General features: G+C 38.2%; 1 protein-coding gene across 3 annotated transcripts in view; it reads left to right on the top strand.

Annotated features, from left to right (window-relative positions):
• The window catches only part of ppp2r2ba (protein phosphatase 2, regulatory subunit B, beta a), a 60,964-nt gene that overhangs the window by 16,285 nt on the left and 23,036 nt on the right, over positions 1–21,643 (top strand). Inside the window, exon 1 of one of the 3 annotated variants that reach the window (XM_056237626.1) lies at positions 17,755–18,003. The exons of the other annotated variants lie outside the window; for them this stretch is intronic. Coding sequence (XP_056093601.1) covers positions 17,934–18,003 — 70 coding nt within the window. The 5' untranslated portion in view covers positions 17,755–17,933. Of the gene's footprint in view, positions 1–17,754; positions 18,004–21,643 lie in introns of those variants that run through there. 3 annotated transcript variants of the gene reach the window in all.

Genomic DNA, 21,643 nt, shown 5'->3' with positions numbered 1-21,643 from the left:
ATGAAGCCAGACCTGAATGCGAGTTTGCAGAGGATGAGAATGTTGTCCCAGAAATCAGGCCATGTTTATTTGAGCCTTCACCTGCTGGGAACTGAGATAGAGACCGGGACATGGAGGCTTAAAGTCAAGTTCACCCGCTAGAGTATCTTGACATTTCCAACTGATAACGCTCTGTCGATTCTTATTTTTAGGCTGATCTCTTGAAAGCTTGATTCTGATTGGCCAGTCATGGCATTTAGTGTTCGGATTTGGCTTTTCCATCTAACTAAAACAGGTGCTGAGTGAAAATGACCTCCCTGGACTTCAGTTTTAATATTACTGTAATATTGTTGCAGCTGTGTGCATAGTCTTTCATCCAAAAAAGACGAAGATGACCATTTTTAAAACCAGGAACGTATTAAAGTCAGCATGAAACGGAAGTTGCGATGGTCATTTCTCCCCTATTGTGAATGGTAGTGAAACGGCTTCACAATCAATAAAAAATGTAGGGCGGGATTTGATTTTGTCCATGGGGAATTGATTGGATGGTTGTGTTTTGCTATTGCTGTGATGTCATGTGAGTGACAGGTTGTCACGCCCTCACGCCAGTAAACACGTCATCAGAGAAAAGAAGAAATGTCGCTGCAAGAGAGAAGTTTTAAATAAAGAGAATAAAAAAATTCGCACGGATAAATCGTTTATAATAAACACAGCAATTCCATAAAAAAATAAGATTTGCCCATTTTGATTTCATGGTGACTTTAAGAAAGTAAGCAGTGTCAATATTAATTTCATCTTGACTTTAAGAGACGAGGCTGTTTCTCTGTGTCGTAGCACAGGTTGTCATGGAGACAGCGTGATTCTGCTGGTATGATCAAAGCAGAACAAAATGCCCTCGCCCCATTAGTGCTTATTTACACAGCTAATGAGCACTTTTCCTCTTTTAACCTCAATAACAGCATATCTGCTCCAGTCTGGGCTTTTGTTCTTAGATTAATACACCCGATATGGACCACTTCTCGTGTCATGAACTGGGTGAGAGGGCTCTAATTTTAAGGTAATTACCTCTCTCACATTTGGTTTCAGTTTAGGCAATTGGACTGAGGTATCTGAGCTTGAGTCCTGCTGTTCTGGTTTATAAAAAAAGTCTTTTTAGATGAAGAGTTCTCTCTTTCAGCTCTCCATCAAAGGCTCAACATCAAACCTCTCAAGGCTGGAGGAGGCTGGTTTTGAAATGCATGTAGTTCTTATTATATAGCTGATGTATGGAAAAGAGTTATTCAAACAGAAAATGTCTTAAATATAAATACAGCTTCATTAAAGTTATACTTCAAAGCTTTCATTCAAAGACTTACAAGCACATTTCCAAAGAGGAATAAGGAACAGAAGTCCGGAATCAATACATGCGGCTCAATAAAGAACATCACAACTACCTGATTTGTTCTCTTAAAGGAGTCACATAATGAGAAGTCATTTGAGTTCAATGCACTATGAAAACAAACTGTAACTTATAGAGTTCAAAAATTCCTCCACAGTCCAAAAAGACCATGTATTGCAAATAAGCCTCGTTCTTGACTTCTGCAACTTTATGACAATATACAGTTGAATTCATTATCACGTGACCACATGTCAATGACGCCTGTTTGCTCATGCACGGGTTTGAAAACATGCTGGAACAGAAGAAGCCACATTTATGTTATGCTTAGCAACAGTTCTAGAACTGGCAAACATTTCACATTCAATGCAGGTCAATAAAAACAGCACAAACAGGCTTACAAGATGAAGATTTTCTGCTGGGGTTCAAGTGAATGTCTTAGCAAAGCAAATCAAAGTATAGCAAGTAGCTACGCTTTAAAAAAAAGTTGATGCCTTCGATTTTTAAGTACAATCAACTTCATTACGTAAGTAATTTCAACTTAAATTACATTAAACTGACTTCTTGAATCTTGTATAACTTATAAAAAAAGTTTACATTTGCTTAACTCATTTTGATGAGTTAAAGCAATGTAAAAACACATGTTGTCAACTTATTGGTCATACATTTTTTTTACAGAGCATGGGTTTAACCCTCTGGGGTTCTTCGGGTCAAAAATGACCCGAAGCGTTTAAATAAAAAATGTTAAAAATCGTAGCTTCATCGGAATGGTCCAAAACTTGGTGACTTTTTTGGTACTTGGTATATGAACACCCAAAAAAATTGGGGAAAGGATTTTAAAAGTCTAAGTGGTCGTAAAAAAAATAGTCACACTCAGGGTCTTCGGGTCAAAAATGACCCCCATAGGAAATGAATGGGAAATTGGCAAAAATGTGAAAATACAGAGTTTTTTTGTGCATACAATCTACAAAACAGCCAGGATGCAGAAAAAAAGCACACAACAGTGAAGGGGTGAATCTCTTAAAACAATGGGTGACAATTTTTTTTCCATTTGTTCTCTTTATAATGCAATGTTCAGGTTTGACTGTATTATAAAGTAAAACTGCCACTTAAAATTACCATTTAAACCAACCAAAATTTTTTTTTTTTTTTTTAAATAAATAAAAATGACAAATATAGTCTTTGAGAATCTGTTATTATATATTCAAATCAAAAACCTGAAAAAATTAAACAATATGTGAAAAAATCACTAGAGTGTTTCTACCATAGGTTTCTACAGAGAGCTGTAAATCCACTAGTGGTAAAAATGTGCTATTGCGTGATAAAAATGCTCAGTGTGTCCACCAGATGGCTCCGATCTCATTTCAAAAATTGCTTTCATGAGGTCTAGACTTGACTCTAAAATGAAATACAGCTTTAATAAAAATGTTTTTTTTTTTAAATTATATATATATATATAAATTTTCTATTATATTCAATGGGAAAAAATGGGTCTTAATTATTGCATAAATATTAATTATAAATTATAAAATTATCTCAAAACACCAAAAAAGAAAAGAAAAAATATTATTGAACAAAAATATATTTCATTGATTTTACTCAAATAAAATGTATCTTAATGCCGCCCTCCGGGTCATTTTTGACCCGAAGGTCCTGAGTGTGAGTCTAAAATGAGGAACCCCAGAGGGTTAAAGATGTTTTCGTACATTGCTTATGACTATTTGTGTATTAGCCAATGTAATGCAGGCTTTGTAATCACAAATATTGTACCAAACCCATAGCCTGAGCGATGCACTGTTACTTATTTTATGCAAAGGGGATGTTTGCATATAATTAAACGCACAGCAGCAAAAAAAAAAAAAAAAAAAAAAAAAAATTATAAGTGCATAGACAAAAATGGCCCATTATAGCCCATGATTCGTTTAAAGCTGCCAATGTATTTAATGAAGGTGTAAGAGTGAATGTGTAGGTGAAAAGTCATATGGTAATTCTTTTTGGTAAGGAAACATAAAACCCTGTAAATATTTATATCTCGCACATTCACAGAAAATAGCTCACTTCCGCGTTGAAAAATAAGGTGGATATCTGAAATATATTCTTCACTTACAGTAATAAGCAACCATCTGTGTTGGACTCGCACACTGGTCCAGCACATGCCAAATGGCTTTTATCAGCTAAACAAAAGGGATTCATTGTCATCTCTGACGTTTCTGGGTATCTCCAGTACAAACCGAGTTTTTTTTATGTTGCTCTGATGCAGTTTAGAGTGGAACAGTTGGAGCCTCAGGACAGAAAACAGTCCTACAGCAGAGCATTGATCCACTTCTGTTTCCTCTCAAAAGCTCACGCTCCAGGCACTCATGGGTAGACTGGGGACACGGGTTGTCATTTGGTTAAATATGACATAAAACGGGTCAATTTTAGTTCAGATTGCTTGTGTGCATGTGTGAGAGTGTGTGTCTCAAAGGGAGATAAATTGTTGATTTGTTTGGGCTTGGGTTTTATTGGACAGTGAAAGTCTGCTTTGTTATGCAAGAACAACATTTGAACAAGCATGAATGAGGGGTATGGTCTCTTTGACATCTAAATTGTTCAATCAAATAGATGCTTTCTCCTGAGAACAAGACCTCTCGCATGTGTCTTCTTGAGCTTCAAAAGAGTTCCCAACAATGTCTTGAACTGTGCTTGGAATTGCCAGAATAACTTAAGATCTCAATATGAACTTAAACATTTATCATCCAAATCTGAGCTATGATATTCACTTACATTTTATAGCTCTGTACTCTTATTTCATTTGTCATGTCATTTGTCTATTTGTAAATGTAAATTTGAAAATGTGTTTTGTATACTCACGTGAAGGCTGGTGGATTGACTCAAACTGCAGAGAGTAACAGAAGGTCATGAAGATGGAGTAAATATAGCAGGCTAGCAGCACACTTTGAACTCTTCATATGTGTGCTCTTAAACTGAAGTGATGTGGAGTGACTTGCAGTCTATTTTTGTGTTATAGCGCTCTCTGCTGCTCAGTTTGGAGAATTACTTTTAACTTTTTTGAGTGTGGATTTTTTAACATGTGCTATTGCAAATTTGCAATACCAATTTTTTGTACATGTACATACCATGGTAGCACTATATGATTCTTTGAAGTGTATATGCTAACGGCATGATTGGTAGTGTATGATATTGCTTTTATGCAGCAATTAAAATTAGCTTAAATTTTATACACAATATTGCTAGTTAGCCTATTTAGTTCCAAATGAACCAAAGCAGGATCAAACACTGTATCTCCATGCAGTAGTGGTTTATGTTCCTGAATTAATCAGTTTTTAAAAAACATAATTATGCAGTAAACTCACTTATAAAGACTTTTAGTTGTTTTAGTACTTGAATTAATCAGTATATAAATAACTTACCATCCTGAATATTGTATAAAAAAATCAGTAGCATGGTATTCCAATTAGTAGGGGTGTAACGATACCCTCATGTCACAATTCGATACATACTGCGATACTGAACTCACGATACAATATTGCGATACTCCAAGACATATAGTGAAAGGTTAACAAAAAATGTACTGTTGATTAAAATGCTAAATTTGGTTTTACAATGGGGGTGGAAATGAATAGGCTTGGACTTAATGCAGTAACCCAATACACAGGACAATGACGACACCAGAATATTCATGATTCTGAAGCTGAAAACACCGAATTATTTTAGATGAATATGCATACACTCTGTCACTGACTAGATATATTTAAAAGAATGTAGGCCCCTTTTTACTGGTAACAGATATTTGGCAATTGGTATTATTAGGATCCACAAATATCCCCCCTATTATACATTATATTTTAACATTATATAGGGTTCCACTTTATTTCGATAGTCCACTTTAGACATTCTACTAACTATAAGTAACTTTGCAATTACATGTCAACTAACTGTCATTAGAGTATTAGTAGACTGTCAGTAGACTGTTGGGGTTTTGTTAAAAGAATAATTTGACTTGTAGTTGCCAAGTTACTTATAGTCAGTAGAATGTCTGTTGGATAGCATCAAAATTAAGTGTTAGCACTAGCAGATATTAAGCAGACAGTCTACTAATACTCTAATGACAGTTAGTTGACATGTAAAGTTACTTATAGTTAGTAGAATGTCTAAAGTGGACTATCGAAATAAAGTGTTACCTTATATAGTAGTTTAATGTAGTACTGACACTAAAACTCTGTAAACTCTTAACAGAAATTTTTATTTTGGGTGAAATACACACAATACAGATTGTCACTATCCACAATACATATTGTAGCATTTCATTTTGCAATATATTGTAACACGATATAGCAATATCAGTTGCCATGTGTGCCATGGTTCACAGTATTGTTGTATGAAGTTTAAACCAGCAGATGGTGCTGTGACATATCATTTAGTTCTAGGGTGATAATGCTCTGAAATTCACAAAATGATCTAATTGTTCAAATGTAGTCTCATCAACTAACAAGCACCACTAATAAAGTGAAGACAATTAAATAAAATGAAGGGGGGAGGGGGTAAAAATAAAATGGGGGAAAAAAAGAATACAATGAGAATGAATTTAAATGCAAAATATTTAAAGTAGGCTTAAGTCTCTCTCACACTCGGGGTCTGTCTCACTATAAATGACAGGATTGTGCCGCTGACTGCCACATGGCCATCACCATATGTTACCAGCCCATCCTATCAGCCAGACTCGCTGTAGCGTGCAAAGCCTGCTTTCCCTGGAGCACCTGTATCCTCCTCATGCTCTACTGTCACACGCAGCTCAGCTCAATGTCTCTCACTCACAACTGATGAATTACACACAGTATTGTGTGTGATCACAACCATGCAGCATACACTGAGCAGATTATTGGCTCATTGCATTGATGCGACCACATAAATCAATAATGGCTTGGTTGAATTACTTGAAAGGTGCTCTATAAAGGAACTGTTCTTATTCTTATTATTTAACTATTTTCTTATGTGATGCTTATTTATTACAGGGGAGGTAGTTGTCATACTTTATACTCCAGTAAATATTTCTTCACCTGGCTACAAATATATAGACTATATTTATCATTAGTTGAAGTATTACCTGAATGAACTAACAATGAGCAATACATTGTTACAGTATTTTTCATCTTTGTTATTGTTAGTTAATATAAATACAGCTGTTCATTGTTTGCTCATGTTAGTTCACAGTGCATTAACTAAATACATTAATTTATTCTTTTGTGGCAACATACCCTTGAGTTCCTGCCATTAAATAAATAAATATTTCATTACTTATCAGCAAACTTTGTAAATGTAAATATATAAAAACTAGTAAACTATTGTTTTTGATATTGACATTCCTAAAATATATCAAATCATTTACATTCTATATAAAAAAAAACATTTGAAACCATGAGCCAACCTACCCCTAACCGGAAGCTTGTTTCTACCACAGAATAAAACATTTTTAAAGATAATTACGACTTTTTATCTCACAATTGCGAGTTTACATCTCACAATTCTGACTTTATTTCTCAGAATTGTGAGATATAAAGTCGCAACTGCCTGTTAAAGTCATTACATTTGCAAATTGCGAGAAATAAACTCGCAATTCTGACGCTATAACATGCAATTCTGACTTTATATCTCCCAATTGCGTGTTATAAAGTCAGAATTGCGAGATATAAACACGCAATTCTGAGCAATTACCTTTTTTATTTTTTATTCTGTGGTGGAAACAAGCTTCCATACTAGCCTGACTGACATACTGTTACATTTAGGTTAAAATCTACATTCATTATATAGTTAACTACTGCTTGAATGCTTTAATCAATTCTTTTTACTATAATTAATTTTATTAATCAAAATGTTGTCATAAAAATAGTTTTTTTTTTTGTTACACCACAACTCCATTGAGCTCCATTTGTCATGTGATTTACTTCAGTCAGTGTTCTCTATTATAGAAGGTAACCCTAGATCTGTGCCAGAGAGCAGGAACAGTGAGGAAGACTATGGTCCTAAAGCGCCCCTGGGCACAGAAGCGTGAAAGGGGGGAAGGGGGCGTGAATACGTGAGAGTGAGAGATTTGAAGACCGAGAGAGAGAGAGAGAGAGAGAGAGAGAGAGAGAGAGTGATTGAAGAAGACAGTCAGAGAAGGAGTAGGGGAACAGAGCGGGTGGCCCGTGTGGGGTTCTCGGTGGACAGCTTGGCATCCCCGCGGGGGAAGACTACTGTAGCCTGCCTGTGATCAGTCCTGGCAGCTGCTCGGCCAAATGGGATTGTCCTGCAGATTAAGGGTCTGTGTTGGGGCAGAGGAGAGGGGAGGGGTCCGGAAGAGAGGGGAGGGGCTCTGGGCTGCGCAGGGCTGTGTAAAAACCCGCCGGTAACTCTAGTGGGGCTTGTTAGGGCTCTGGCAGAGCACAGTTGTTGAGACAGACTCGAGAGATCTAAACCCCTGTTCTCTCCCAGTTTCTATTAAAATATTCATCATTGGAGTAGAGTTATTCCAGTCATGCCAGACGGAAAACCCTGGAGACAGACTGCCAACATGAAGAGCTATGCTTTTTATACCATAATTGGCTGACCGAAAAATAGATCTGGTTGGTATAGAGGGGAGACGCCGGGTGATGGTGCAGCCATTGTAGATAATTACTAGAGGCCACAATTAAATGATTACACATAATTACTATAATGGTGCAAATTTGAACATCATTCAGACATGGAAAAAAGTGTCCTGACCTACAAGCCTAGTTTAATCTATTATCTTACCGTAAGGCAATTTTTTGCTATTATTATTTTATTAAATTTTTTCCAGTGGCACATGTTTTTAATGGTCACTGCGGGCCATTTGTAAGTCTAGATGACAATATAAGAGACAGTAGTTTCCAGGTCTGTCTTAAATTGTCCTGAAATAAGCCACAAGGATGCTTGCATCTCACTGTAGCTTAAAAAAGTAATTCTGTGCATGGAAATATTCTCCGCTGATCCTTAATGTGATTAGCAAAATCATATTAAAATACTATTACTCTACATATACTGTAGTAAATCAGTTCCTCACCTAAAACAGGTAATTTCAGCGCTCAGTCTTGCTTGGATGATTAACCTTCATGTTAGGCATGCTTGAACTGCATTAGAGCAGCTATGGCTTAAATTATGACGTTTAGGTTTTATAATGATCCAATTACACAGACAGCTGTTGTGCTGCATAGCAATGTTTTGTTCCATAAGCAGTTTCCTAGCAACGGTATGATGGTAAAGGATTGAACAGCTATGGTTATCTTCCTTTCAATCGCAACAACTGGGAATGGCTGTGAAACGCTGTGTTTTCTTTCTTATTATTCTGGGATTCACAGTAATACACTCCCTTGGAAACGAGTGAAAATGTGTGTGTGTGTGTGTGTGTTACTGGGGCACAAACAGAATATTTGCACAGGTCTTTTGAGATTAGCACACACTTGTTTGTATTTGCTCTCTTCCTTTCCTTTCCTTTCCTTTCCTTTCCTTTCCTTTCCTTGAACAGCAGTGTATTTAAATAAGCCTATAAACATTTTGCCTATGTTTTCTGATATTCGGAACAACAGCACAATTGTAAGAGTATGATATTTCTTTTAAACTTACATTTTAGACACAGTATTGCCGGTCTTTAGTCTTTTTAGTTCCAAATAAACCAAATTAGGATGAAACAATGTATCTCCGTGCAACACGCAGTTGTAATGAGTAGATAACGATTCAATAACTCATAAAGACTTGGGCTGTGTCCGAAATCGCCACCTATAACAGGCCAGGGCCCTATTTGAAGGGACAGCCATTTGTAGTGGAGTCCGAAACCATAGTGGACGTTATCGAGTGCACTCATTCAATCCCATAATGCACAGTAATAACAAGTGTACAACTGACCCACTCTCAACGGCTAGAGAATACCCATTATGCACTGTGAGGGTCGTGCTGAATGAATTCCTTCGTCTGACCAGAAGATGCATCTGAATCATCCATGCATTCATTTTCCAAACCGATGGTCCAATGTGGGTACAGGGTAATATCATACAGGTATAAATTCATTTTTAATTGATTATGAAATTGTTTAATTAAAGATTGTACATAGTTTCCTTTCCATGACAGAGTTCAAGATTATGGAATATTCCCCACGCTTATGGAACCCTCTTCCAATGCACATTAAATCGTCCCCATCTGTGGATGCTTTTAAGTCGTATATTTTTAGTATGGCTTTTAGAACTGATTGAGTGAACAGGTTTTAATTTTGTGTGTGTGACTGACTGTATTGCTTTTGTTTTATTATCTATGCTGTTAAGCACTTTGGTCAACGGCCGATGTTATAAATGTGCTATAGAAATAAAATTTGTATTGTATAAATGATTTCATTACTGAAGCTGCCATTTTGCTGAGTGTCAAATGATTATTAAACAGCAAGCACAAACTATCCAAAATCGGCAGCCTTTCCTCCACACTCAGTGTCCAAATACACTCACTCGTTTTCATTTGGCGCTTTTCCACTGCATGGTACGGTACAGCACGGTTCGGTACGGCACGCTTTGGCGCTTTTCCACTGCATGGTACGGTACGGCTCGGCTCGGTACGGCTCACTTGTGGCGCTTTTCCACTGCATGGTACGGTACGGTACGGCTCGCTTCGGCTCGCTTTAAATGGTACCACCTCTGTCGAGGTTCAAAGCGTACCGTACCGATACTAAAATGTGACGTGAACACAGTGCAGATCACTGATTGGTCAGACAGAATCGTCACTACCAGCGTCATAGTATTTGCGAGACGTCAAACCCGCTAGATTTAAATAGTCAGTAACAGCCACCGCTGTTCTTCACAAAGAACCGGCAAAAGTAATGATTATTAATATGTAAAATATAGCAAGGAGATATTTTAATTGTTTATTAATAAACAAGTGTTTTCTTTGTCGGCTAAGATGAAGTTGACGATGCTGACTCGCGATCTTCAGTAGCCTAGTAAACGCGCCAGAGAGAAATCTACATTTCATAAGGATTACATAAGCAGAGAGCAGTCTGTAGTCTGTTTTCTTTTGTTTTGAATTGTTCTGTTTAAAAGTAGACATGTGAGGCAAGTAGGCTACCTTATATGCTGAGTTTCGGTTCATTTATGAGACGAGCTCCAGTTCACGCGCCGGCGCCTCCGTTTCCTATCTATCGTCTGCTATATTTACTTATTTATTAAATCCAGGCAATTGGTTGATGAAACATTGATTAAAATTAAGATACAATTAATACAAAACGAAATTCAGGTTAAAGAAAGGTTTTGTGCTTTCTGTTTGTGAAAGTTTTAAAGCATCTTTTAGTGCCGCTTTCAGAGCGCTCACGTCCGTAACGGAGAACACGTCCGTATAACCTTGTTTTTTCCTCATAAATGCGAACACGAAAAATAAAATAAAACGAATATTTTATGTACTGTGGAGACTGAGAGCCAACCCTTCTTCATCCGCTGGGTAGTACTTTGGTTTGCGCAGTGTAATTCACATAATCACTAAAAAATATTTTGCCTCCAAATTTTGTTCTTTTTAAGCAATCAGAAATCTGAGGGCACTGCTATAATCCCACCCACTTTGAAACGGTACTAACTGCAGTGGAAAAGCAAACCGAGCCGTGCCGTGCTGAGCCGAGTCGTACCACGCAGTGGAAAAGTGAAGCGAGCCGAACCGTGCCGCGCCGAGCCGAACCGTACTGAGCCGTACCAGCAGTGGAAAAGCGCCAATTCACTCCTTCAAGTGGACTATCTTAGTGAAGTAATGTAGGGAATAGTAAATGAGGGTATGGTGGCGATTTTGAACACAAATATGCACAGCTAACTGCATACTGGCATACTACTCTTACTATTTTTACCATCTTTCTATGGCAGGAATAGTAAGAGTAGTATCCTAGTATGCGGTTCCGAACTCAGCAACAGTCCCTTGTTTTAGTTCCTGAATGAATCAGGGTGTTTGAATAAATCGGTTGAGTAAACAAGTAACTAATTCACTCATAAAGACAGTCACATGTCGCCATCTACTGGAAAGAGTCGCTGAACAATCCCCACCACTAAAGCCAAGTGATACTCACTGCGGAGTCAAATTACGTCCAGCTTAGGGTGTGGTTGGATATTCTAGCTCCACCCATTAGGCCCAAATTACATTCGCTCCTCCTCGCTGGACGTCTAGCAAGGAGGAACTAGGCCCATTTGCTCTGCAGTGAGCAGCCTCTCACTAAAGCTGCAACGGTATGCAGTATATATAAAATGTTAATATTATATTCAATTATATGCCATTGCAACCACCCACAACACCCCCCGCAAGCAATTTTGCGTTTAAAAGACGTCTAATAGCCATCCAAACGTCTAGGCTAAAACAAGCCCAAATTTGGGCTGTCAGTGAAAATTTTACAGATGTCTAAATTTTATAGACTAAGAATAGACTAGTCATCAATTAGATAACAAAGATATAAAACGAGTGAAGAAATGAAACCAAACACCTTGTAATCACTGTTTAGTTTGCTTACATGATGGAATATCATACATCTCGCAAGTTATTTTGGCAAAAACGACGTGTAACCAAATTCAAGGTTATTTTGGCTAGAAGTGGGTTAATCATAGCCGGACTATATCAGGTCTACAGTTAACCTAGATGGTGAAATGACAGCTATTGCTTGCTGGGTACCATCATAGGTAAACATTTTATTGAACCTCTTCATAAAATGTCTCTTTTATCTAATTAATCAAGCCATTGTATTAATTCCTTGTGTATATGTATGTAAATATTGTTGTGTAGTTGACCTGTCTGTCCTATAAATAATCTACCCAGCATGCAAGTGACTGTATCAGTGTGTTATACGGAGTGAGCAACTCAATCTTTTAATTGGAATGACTTCACATGTAAACTGGCCCGATAAAGGCACTTGCCTCTGGGCTGGTTTTAAAACGTTCAGCCCAAACTATGCATCCATCTGGTTGTCTCTCCCAACCCCCATCTTTTTCTCTCGCTCTGTCTCTTTCACTCTCTCTTCATTCTCTTCCCATGATGATCTTATTTTCTTTGTTTATAACATTTGTCACCTCTGTCTACATTGATAAATGTCACAGTTGGTTTATACTTCATATACTGTATGTTCATGAAGCGAAGAAGCACATATTAGATATAAAGGTCTTGTTGAGTCAGCTGCTCTGAAATGGATCTTAGTCAGTACTGGTTAGTCCTTACAAGCACCTTCAACAGATGGATCCAATTAAATTAAATACCCAATTTGAGTATTATTTTATGTACTATTTCATGATTTTTCAAATACCCAGATGATGCACTTCTTTAATAAAAATACAATTTCTGTCATTAATTACTCACCCTCATGTCGTTCCAAACCCGTAGAACTTTCGTTCATCTTTGGATCACAAATGAAGATATTTTTTGATGAAATCCGAGAGCTTTCTGACCCCTCCATAGACAGCAATGCAACAACCACTTTCAAGGTCCTGAAAGCTAGTAAAGAAAGACATCATTAAAATAGTCCATGTGACTACAGTTCAACCTTAATGTTTTGAAGCGACGATAATACTTTTTGTGCGCAAAAAAACAAACAAAAATAACGACTTTATTCAACAATCTCTTCTCTTCCTCGTCATTCTCCTACGCTGACGTGGTGTAAACAGCGCAGGACTTTCAAATTCTACGTCAGAATGCCGCCTCACTATTGGCCGACGCTGGTCACGTGAGCACCACGACAGATGCGTGTGATGCTGACGCAGGAGCTGGCCAATAGTGAGGCGGCGTTCTGACGTAGAACCAGGAGGCGTTGCTTACACTACGTCAAGTGTTCCGAAGGTGAACGAAGGTCTTACGGGTTTGAAACGAAATGCGGGTAATTAATGACAGAAAATATATATACCGTATATATTATTATAATATATATTACAATTTTTTTAATAATTATAATTCACACCAGAATTTGTGGAGAAAAAATATATTTCAAAAATCAGAGAGTTGCGACCTATTTTTTTAAAGTCTATGGTTGCAACAAGCAAAATGCACGAGTAGAGCACTTTAGCTCCGCCCACTCCCAAGACGCACTGCGAATGACGTAATCGAGCCTACGCTCTCAAAATGCTTAAATATTCTATATTTTGCAATAAGCTTAAAATGTATTGTTATATTACAGTTGATTGTAAGGTATATATACAATCAACATTTTTAAATTAGTACTTTTATATTTCTCCATTGTTTTAAAGGCGTGGTATAATGCCCCTTTTAACAATATGTAAAATAAGTCTCTGTTGTCCCCAGCGTGTGTATGTGAAGTTTTAGCTCAAAATACCCCACAGATCATTTTTTACAGCATATTAAAATTGTCTCTTTTTGATGGTCAGTAAAAACATGTGGTGTTGTGTGTGTCCCTTTAAATGCAAATGAGCTGCTGCTACCGGTATAGAGGGCGGAGCTTCAAGAGCTGTGTGTGAGCAGCTCCGATTACCTCACGCAGACCAGCACTAAAATGTCAGAAACTGTTCTGGGTGAAACTGAGTGATGTCACTAGTCTGGGAGGAATGTCCTGTGGTCCCTACCAGCCGTTTGTTGTAGTCCTTAAAACAACAATTTCTTTAAAAGCAAATATCTTCCAAATATCTCCCTTAACTTTGAGCATTGTAACTTTGAAGATATTGTTTATGCTCAAACAGCAACATTACACTCTAACTAAAGTTAGAAAAGTGAAATCATAATCAACCTCCCCTTTAAATTCGATTGTTCGCAATGCTTCATGGGATTGTAGTTCTTTCCTCACTGAAGCCGTTAAGCACACAGTCTTGTGCCTTTGTATTTCTGTCTGATTTTCAAACTATTTTTTGCTTCAAATCAAAGTTTGTAATGTTATATTTCACCTCGTTGTTGGTTTATTTGGTTATAACACTTTAATGAAGAATTTTTAAAAATCCCTATCAGAGAAATGAATGTAAAAAATACTTCTGCTGAGTAAGTGGGCGGGCACTGTTGCACTCTATTAGACTCTGATGTTAAATGACAAAATAACCTTATAAAAATCATACACTAGACAATAGAGTACACAGTCTATATAGTGTATAGTGTGTCATGTGGGACACCGCTCAAGTGTTTTGTATCCATGTTTTTTTTTTTTTTTGGAGGTGAAAAAGCCACTATTTACAGCCCACAAATAATCTATTTCTGCAGGATGCATGATTGAGGATTAAGGATCAATAGTGATGTATTGATTAACCATTGTGAAATTACCATGCCTGTTCTCTGTTACAGCTTCAGTGATTGGTATGGTTTTCGAGGCTTTCAAGCACCGGCGTCCTCAGGCCACTGCACATCAGTGTGAGCAATTGGCCATGAAGATACCACAGCATTGTAATTATCTTCATGTTTTGTGTTGTAGCCTTGATGCACACCATTGGATGGGCTAAGCTGCAAGAGAAAGCCCCAGGCCTTGAGTGTTTTAAATAGCATCATACATCTCTCTGTGAGACCAAAGGTTTTCCAGGAACACAGAAATGTCATTTGTGAGAGTATATATTGATCGTTTCATATTTGATTCTGCCGTTTTTAGTTGTGATATGCGATTCAGGAAGCAAAGACTTAAACCGTCATTGTTCACAGAGTATAAACGCAGGGTGGAAGAGAGTCTCAGGTGGTCTTGAAGAGACATGCACAAGCAGGCCAATACTAGAGCTTTTCTTAAAGGAATATTCACCCAGAAAATGACAAGTTTGTAACGATGGCAATGAGTAAATGACACAATTTCATTTTTGGGCGTACTATTTCTTTAAGCCAGTGCTACAGAGGAATGGAAAGTCAGAAAGGCAGGACTTTAATTAAAGCACCACCATTGATCTCAAAGCAGACTGCTGATGCTGTTGGCAATGCGCAGCTCTCACTCTAATTATACTGTGTAAAAAGGTCTGCCCCACTCGACTGTCTCCCTCTTTTTTTAATTAATGCATCTCTGTCTTTCCCTCCATATCTCTCGCCCCCACTCTCCCTCTGACTGACAGATAGCTGCTCTCCCTGTTGATCTTTAAAAGATGCCAACTGGAATTTGTCATCATCCTGGTCCTCCCTCTCCCCTGACAGAAAATCATTGATTTTTGTCGCCCTGTTGGAATAATGATAAGGATTGTTGTCAGGCGAGGGAAACGGCATGCAGGTTTTGGGCTTGGATGCTTCAGATGCATTCAGTGGGGTGGAAAGGTTTGAAAATCACATGAAATCAGGTGCAATGCAATATGCCTGATTACAGCTCACCCAGACATGCTGCACACATGTATTCTAATGGAAACTAATGGGTGATTAAGTGGAAAATGGCATGTGATGATGGACTATATTTATGAAATTGTCTGAAAGGGCCGATAGACAGATTGTATCGGTAAATTGGCTTTTGGAATTAAATGTCTGGTGCATTTAGGATCCTCTGCATATTTATTATGCCTGTGTTTTGGTTTTGAATTTCAAAGCAGATTTGTTTTAGACACTGGCATCAGGTAGATTACAGTGGAAAATATGCTTAAAGACAGAATGGGAGTAGCAGGGGAAGGTCCCTGCAGAGATTCATATTAAAATCAGCATGTAAATCAAATCTATCCAAAATGAACGCGCCAGCGGCTAGGCTCTAATCGAATTAATCTTCGTCTGGTCGGCACACTTAAGGCGAATGAGACCCTAAAGGGATCTAAATAGAAGCCAGTGTAACAGATTTGCGAATCCTCTGTTCACGTATCACTTATCCAAATCAAGTAGATTGTTTTCACATTTGAAAACGAACTAGATTTGCATTTCCTCAAGGAAGTATCAGTGATTCAAGGATAGTGTGCCAAAGAATAGTGTTGAAAGTAACTGCAGAAAGGAAGAAAGCAAGGGAGAGGGAGATTTAATAGTAAAATGCTATGCCGTCAATATCCTTTTTTTTTTTATCAACATCAAGATTTAAGTTGAAATGCAAAGTGCATAGGCCTCATTCTGTCACCTTTACTTTTATGTTATTTTTATGTTTTCTTAAATCATAGTTTCATTTTAAATTGTCCTGCTGGTTGACAAATAATTTATTAAACTACAAATATTCAATGTAGTTTCTTGATTAAATGAGACATTAAACTAATGCATGTATATGAATTGTTAAAGAATCAGCTAAATACAGTTTAAAATAGTTTTAGATGGAATATAGCATGTACCACAGAAAATATACACCAGTAGGCTAAGTTATGTTTTTTTTTTTTTTTTTTTTGTTATTCAAAGACTTTCACGGGGGTCAACGTTGAGGAATTTTGGTTGTTTTATAAAAATGTATAGTAATTTTCGGTAATTTTGGAGACAAAAAATGCTTCCTGTTAACCTCGCGCAACTTAAATTGTCTTTTTTTTTCGCAGCTAACGTTAGCTTCATTAGCTAACAGTAACGTTAGGCTAATGTATTCTTAAGACGTTTCCAACAAAATCCTTTGTAATTTGACTTTAAGACGTTTTAAACAAACCTTTATGCTTTTAAAGTTTTTTTGTGATATATTTGTTACATAAAACCTAAAATAAAGTGATAAATATTGACAGGACTTACGTTTGTGTTCCGCTCGATACTGATCCTTCGAAAAGCGCGCAACTGTTGAGAAGGCTATCGGGCGCATGCGCTTGTTCACGAGCGCCAATTCAGAGGATTAGTAAAACAAACAAACAAAAAGAAACTTTGTTTTGATTCTATCTTACTCGTCCTCAAAATTCTCGCTTTGCCTTCAACTGCCAACGGCATAGGTTCAGGCTGAATTAACTGAATAAAGGGAATAGGGGTTTTCATTCATAGCCTATTTTGGTTTCAGGGGCTGTAAAAGTGCAACCAATTACATATAAAGCAAATTGCGTAAAATCACTGGCAGTTATCGTGTTTACGTCATTTGCTCGCTGTGGTGGTCAGGGAACATTTGAATTGGCACGTGCTGTGATTTCAGCACTGGACAGCGCCTGTGTGACTGGGAGGAGCCCACGCTCAGGCAGAACTTCTAGAACGACAGAAGAACCACATGAACCCACGAAACAGACTGTATGTCCTCAGCAGCAAACCAAGAGAGAGAGAGAGAGAGAGAGAGAGAGAGAGAGAGAGAGAGAGAGAGAGAGAGAGAGAGAGAGAGAGAGAGAGAGAGAGAGGTGGACGGATCGAGTGCTTGACGCATAACCCCGCCTCCTCGGCTCAGAAGGTGGAAATCCTGCCCTAGTTTACCACATTCAGCGCACCTCGTTTACCAGGGTACCAGGGTTCCTTACACCTTTACGCATTCGTTCTCCATTAATCTCCTTTCAAGATAGGAAATCGTCTAAACGGATTCGCCAGCACACCTGTTTAAGAAGTGCCTCACATGCGTTAAGTATGTACTGCTGAGGGATTTTTTTTTTTTTTTTTTTTTTTTTTTTTTACCAAACGAGCTCCAGCTGTATCACCCCGGGCATCAGATCATCCGTCACGTTCATGAGAGGGGCGACAGACAGCGCGATGGACCCGCAAACCGCCTGCTGATGTTCAGGGTCCACGATGGATTCCTGCGTGTCTACTTCAGCATTCCCATATAACGGAATCATAAATGGAGGAGGAGAGTGACAGCCGCAAAATTAACAACAGCTTCCTTCGGGACCACAACTATGCAACCGAAGGTATTTGGAAATCGAATTGAATTCGATTCTCACTTATATTAATGACGGTGACGGTGGGGGCGGGGGGCTTCTCTTCAAGACTCTCCTGTATATGAATGTGTTGCATGAACATTGGGCGTTAGTGCTTTTTGGTGCATTGATGATTCTCAGACTTTGTGATCTGAAAGTCTTACATTCACACAGTGTGCAGGACCCCTGATGCTTCTCCTGTTTTTTATGGGCTTAGGACTATATATAGACCTTGCATTAGTCTGAGCTCTGGTTTTAGGTGTTACTATGGGGCAGTGGCCATTGAGATGTGACGTGTACAATGAGTCAGATATGACTGGCATAACAGAACACCGCTGACATTTTTCGAGTGATTATTAAAAGACAACTGACTGAGATTCAAAACAGTACATTTGGCAATATCATCATTTGAAATAGCTTTTTAAGCAAGTAAATAAAATACTGTATTCTTTATTCTTATCTTGGTGCTCTGTTTCAGCCAATCCACAGTAAAACTGCAACAAGAAATAGATATAATAATCAGTTATGTCCCATCTAATAATGCAAACCTGTATTAGAAATGCAGTGATACAGAGATATTGTGGTTTGGAGAGTGAGCGTGTGCCTGAGAAGAGCTTCATAAGATATAATGTAATCCACATTAACAGTATTGGAAGTTATGCATACTTTAGTAGTAGTTTCACATGTGTAATGTATGGGAGTTTGTAAACCCAATGACTCCATCTTCAGTCTGTTTTACAGCCACATGTTTAAAATGCAGGTGCAAGATAAAGCCTGGCACGTTTAATGCAAACATTTGAGGTGAACAATTTCCTGTCATGTTTGGAGCGTAGATGTATAGCAGGAAAGCTAGCTCTGGGCGTGGTGGCGGTGGTGGGCATCTTCCTGGGCAGTGATTAATGGCTGTGGGAGGTTTTGCAAAACAGACTTAATGAGCAGAATCAATCTGTAGCTGTTGGACTCGAATGCCCCTGGTTTCCTTGGTTTATGACCCGTCTTGTGCCCACCCCGGCTTTCTGTAAATCACACAGTAGCAGTGGAGCGTTTGCTCAGACGCACACACCCTTACATACCATAAGCCGCACAGTGTCTTTCACCGGCAAATGTGGCCCTCGCTGTCTCGCTGCTATGGTGCATGTACAGTCTCAAAGGAGTGTGGCTGACTGCATTCTGTTTGCATTAAGATTGGTACCTGAAATCATAAGCAGTTTATGCTAATCCCTGGCAGTTAGGAATTTATCTCACACAATGTGTATAAATTATGTTTAAAAAGACCATCTCAAAGCATACATTTTGGACCCTACCAGTTCTCTTTGCAGTATATGCGGCTTCACCCATTATTCCCAGCTGTTTTCAGTGCTGTTCTCAGATGTTTTGCTGCTTTTTGGGGAGAGCTCAAATTTGATATCTGTCCTAGTTACACACAGCTGGTGCTTTAGTGTTGCATGACTATGGTACAACCTAGGATGTAACCAAGTATTCAAGATTGGGGAAAACCAAAGGGTCTTACAATTGAAAAAAAAAACATATTGATTGACCATTATTCTAAATAAATGTGGATGCACATCCCTTACAATGACTGTGCTTACATGCACAAGAATATTAATTTGGATTTGGTCAGTGTCATTTGAACATATTACCTAAATATGTCCAAACCAAAGTGATTCAGATCAGATTCAGATTCAGACAGAAAAGGCAAACTATTTTTGCAGCGAGAAAACTCTTACTTGCTAGAATTTTAAGAACATCTTGGCCTACAATTGGCAAATTACCATGCTTGTGTTTTTACTCTTAACATAAATGAAATGAACGTTCAAAAGTTTGGGTTCATTTTTTTAAATAAATGAATACTTGGATTAATTCCTTGGTGAGCATAAGAGACTTCAGCATGAAAAAACATGAAACATGAACAAATCTTACCGACCCCAAACTTTTGAACGGTAGTGCAGCAAGTTAATCAAGTTACTGACTAAAATTACAAGAATGCATGAAGAACATCCCCAGTATTTTCATACTGGCTGCAAAAGCATAGCATGCAAAAGTCTTTTAGCCTCTTAATCAAAATAAAGGCTCTTTATTGGTTTCAATGTTTCAGTAAAGAACCTTTAACATCCATGGAACCTTTCCACAAAAGGTTTTTATAGTGGAGAAAGGGTTCTTTAGATTATTAACATATTTGTTACACTAAGAAAATAATGGTTCTTAAGAACAGTTCACTAAAAGGTTCTTTGGGGAAACCAAAATGATTACTCGATGGCATTGCTGCGAAAACCACCTTTTGGAACCTTTATTTTTAAGAGTGTACAGAAAAAGGGAATTACTAGACTATGGATCTCAATCGTAAAATGATGTGCATGTAAAAATGGTCATTGTCTGTGGTTTTTACAGTCCTGGGTTTAAGTATTCCTCGTGACTGAACAACTCAAAGGTAGACTATGGTTTTAACATGGCATTCCCAAAATCCTGCATAAATGTGTTTTTTTATTTAGCTGTTACAATCTAGGTTGCACTCGTTCACCCCGCCCCCTCACCACTATGTGCATACCCATACTGCCTTGCTCACGTGATGCAGTAGATAATGGTGGTATTTCCCCACTGCAGACTTCCTCAGAGGCGTAATTGAGGTTCAGGGTTACTCTCGCTCAGTGTTTCTCTCCCGCAGGCTGTGATAGACAGAGTTCAATAAAGCAGCACAATAACCCTTGTGTGCTTCTGTCAATAGACACATATAGAAAATGGGCATCTGAGTTTGGAGTGGTTGGAATTCTCCATTGGGATCACTTACACCAGTGAGTAATGTGTGTTGATGCACATTCCAAGCACGGTTTGATTTTGATTATCGAGTGCACTCTTTTCTGAAACAACCAGTGCTGTCTGCCCTATGACCCAGCAACGTGACCTACTAAAGGACCTCTTCTCTTCCCCAATTTGTCTAATTCACTGAAGTGCCATGGCTGTTGTAATTGCATTTCGCGAGGGTAACTTTGTAGTCCCAGTAGTGGTTTGTTGGGTCCCAAACCTAATAAAGCCCTGACAGATAGGTGATAGAAAGGTTTTTCAGGAACACCCAATATTTGCATCCCCTTTCTTACACTAAAGAGAAATATCAAATTACGCCATGGGGGTTCATAAAGACCTTTTAGGCATGGAGATAATATTTCACATATGCAATGAAAACTCATGCATAGCTGACCTGGATATTAGTTTTTTGATATCTCCTTATTTATTGCGTTTTTCCAACGGGAGTCGTGTTTGCTCACACTTGGGGAACATTCAAGGTGCGGCGGCGTAATTCTCCCGCATTTCATTTGCACAGGGAATCCCAGCGTTCCCTGCATTGAAACACAAGCAGAACACGTGCAGTGATAAACATCATCTCTAGTGGAATAAAACGCACTGAAATAAATGAAATTTAGTTTCATTAGCATAACACAGATGCTTTCGGCATGACAGCACTAATAGCTGGAGGATGGATGCGACCATGCTGAGAAAGAGAAAGAGATTCGGTTTGTCTTTTAGGTTGAATGGGTGTAATTGACCAGAACGATCCCCCCTACTTGCTTACACATCAGTCCATTCCACCACCCACGCTACACAACACACTAATGAATGAGAAAACGCCCTGAAACAC

This window comes from Rhinichthys klamathensis, unplaced genomic scaffold (assembly GCF_029890125.1).
Source record: "Rhinichthys klamathensis goyatoka isolate OS25496 unplaced genomic scaffold, OSU_Roscu_1.1 h1tg000491l_1, whole genome shotgun sequence".
Lineage (NCBI taxonomy): Eukaryota > Metazoa > Chordata > Actinopteri > Cypriniformes > Leuciscidae > Rhinichthys > Rhinichthys klamathensis.
The sequence above is the reverse complement of the archived record's forward strand: the minus strand, read 5'-3'. Positions and strand labels throughout refer to the sequence as shown.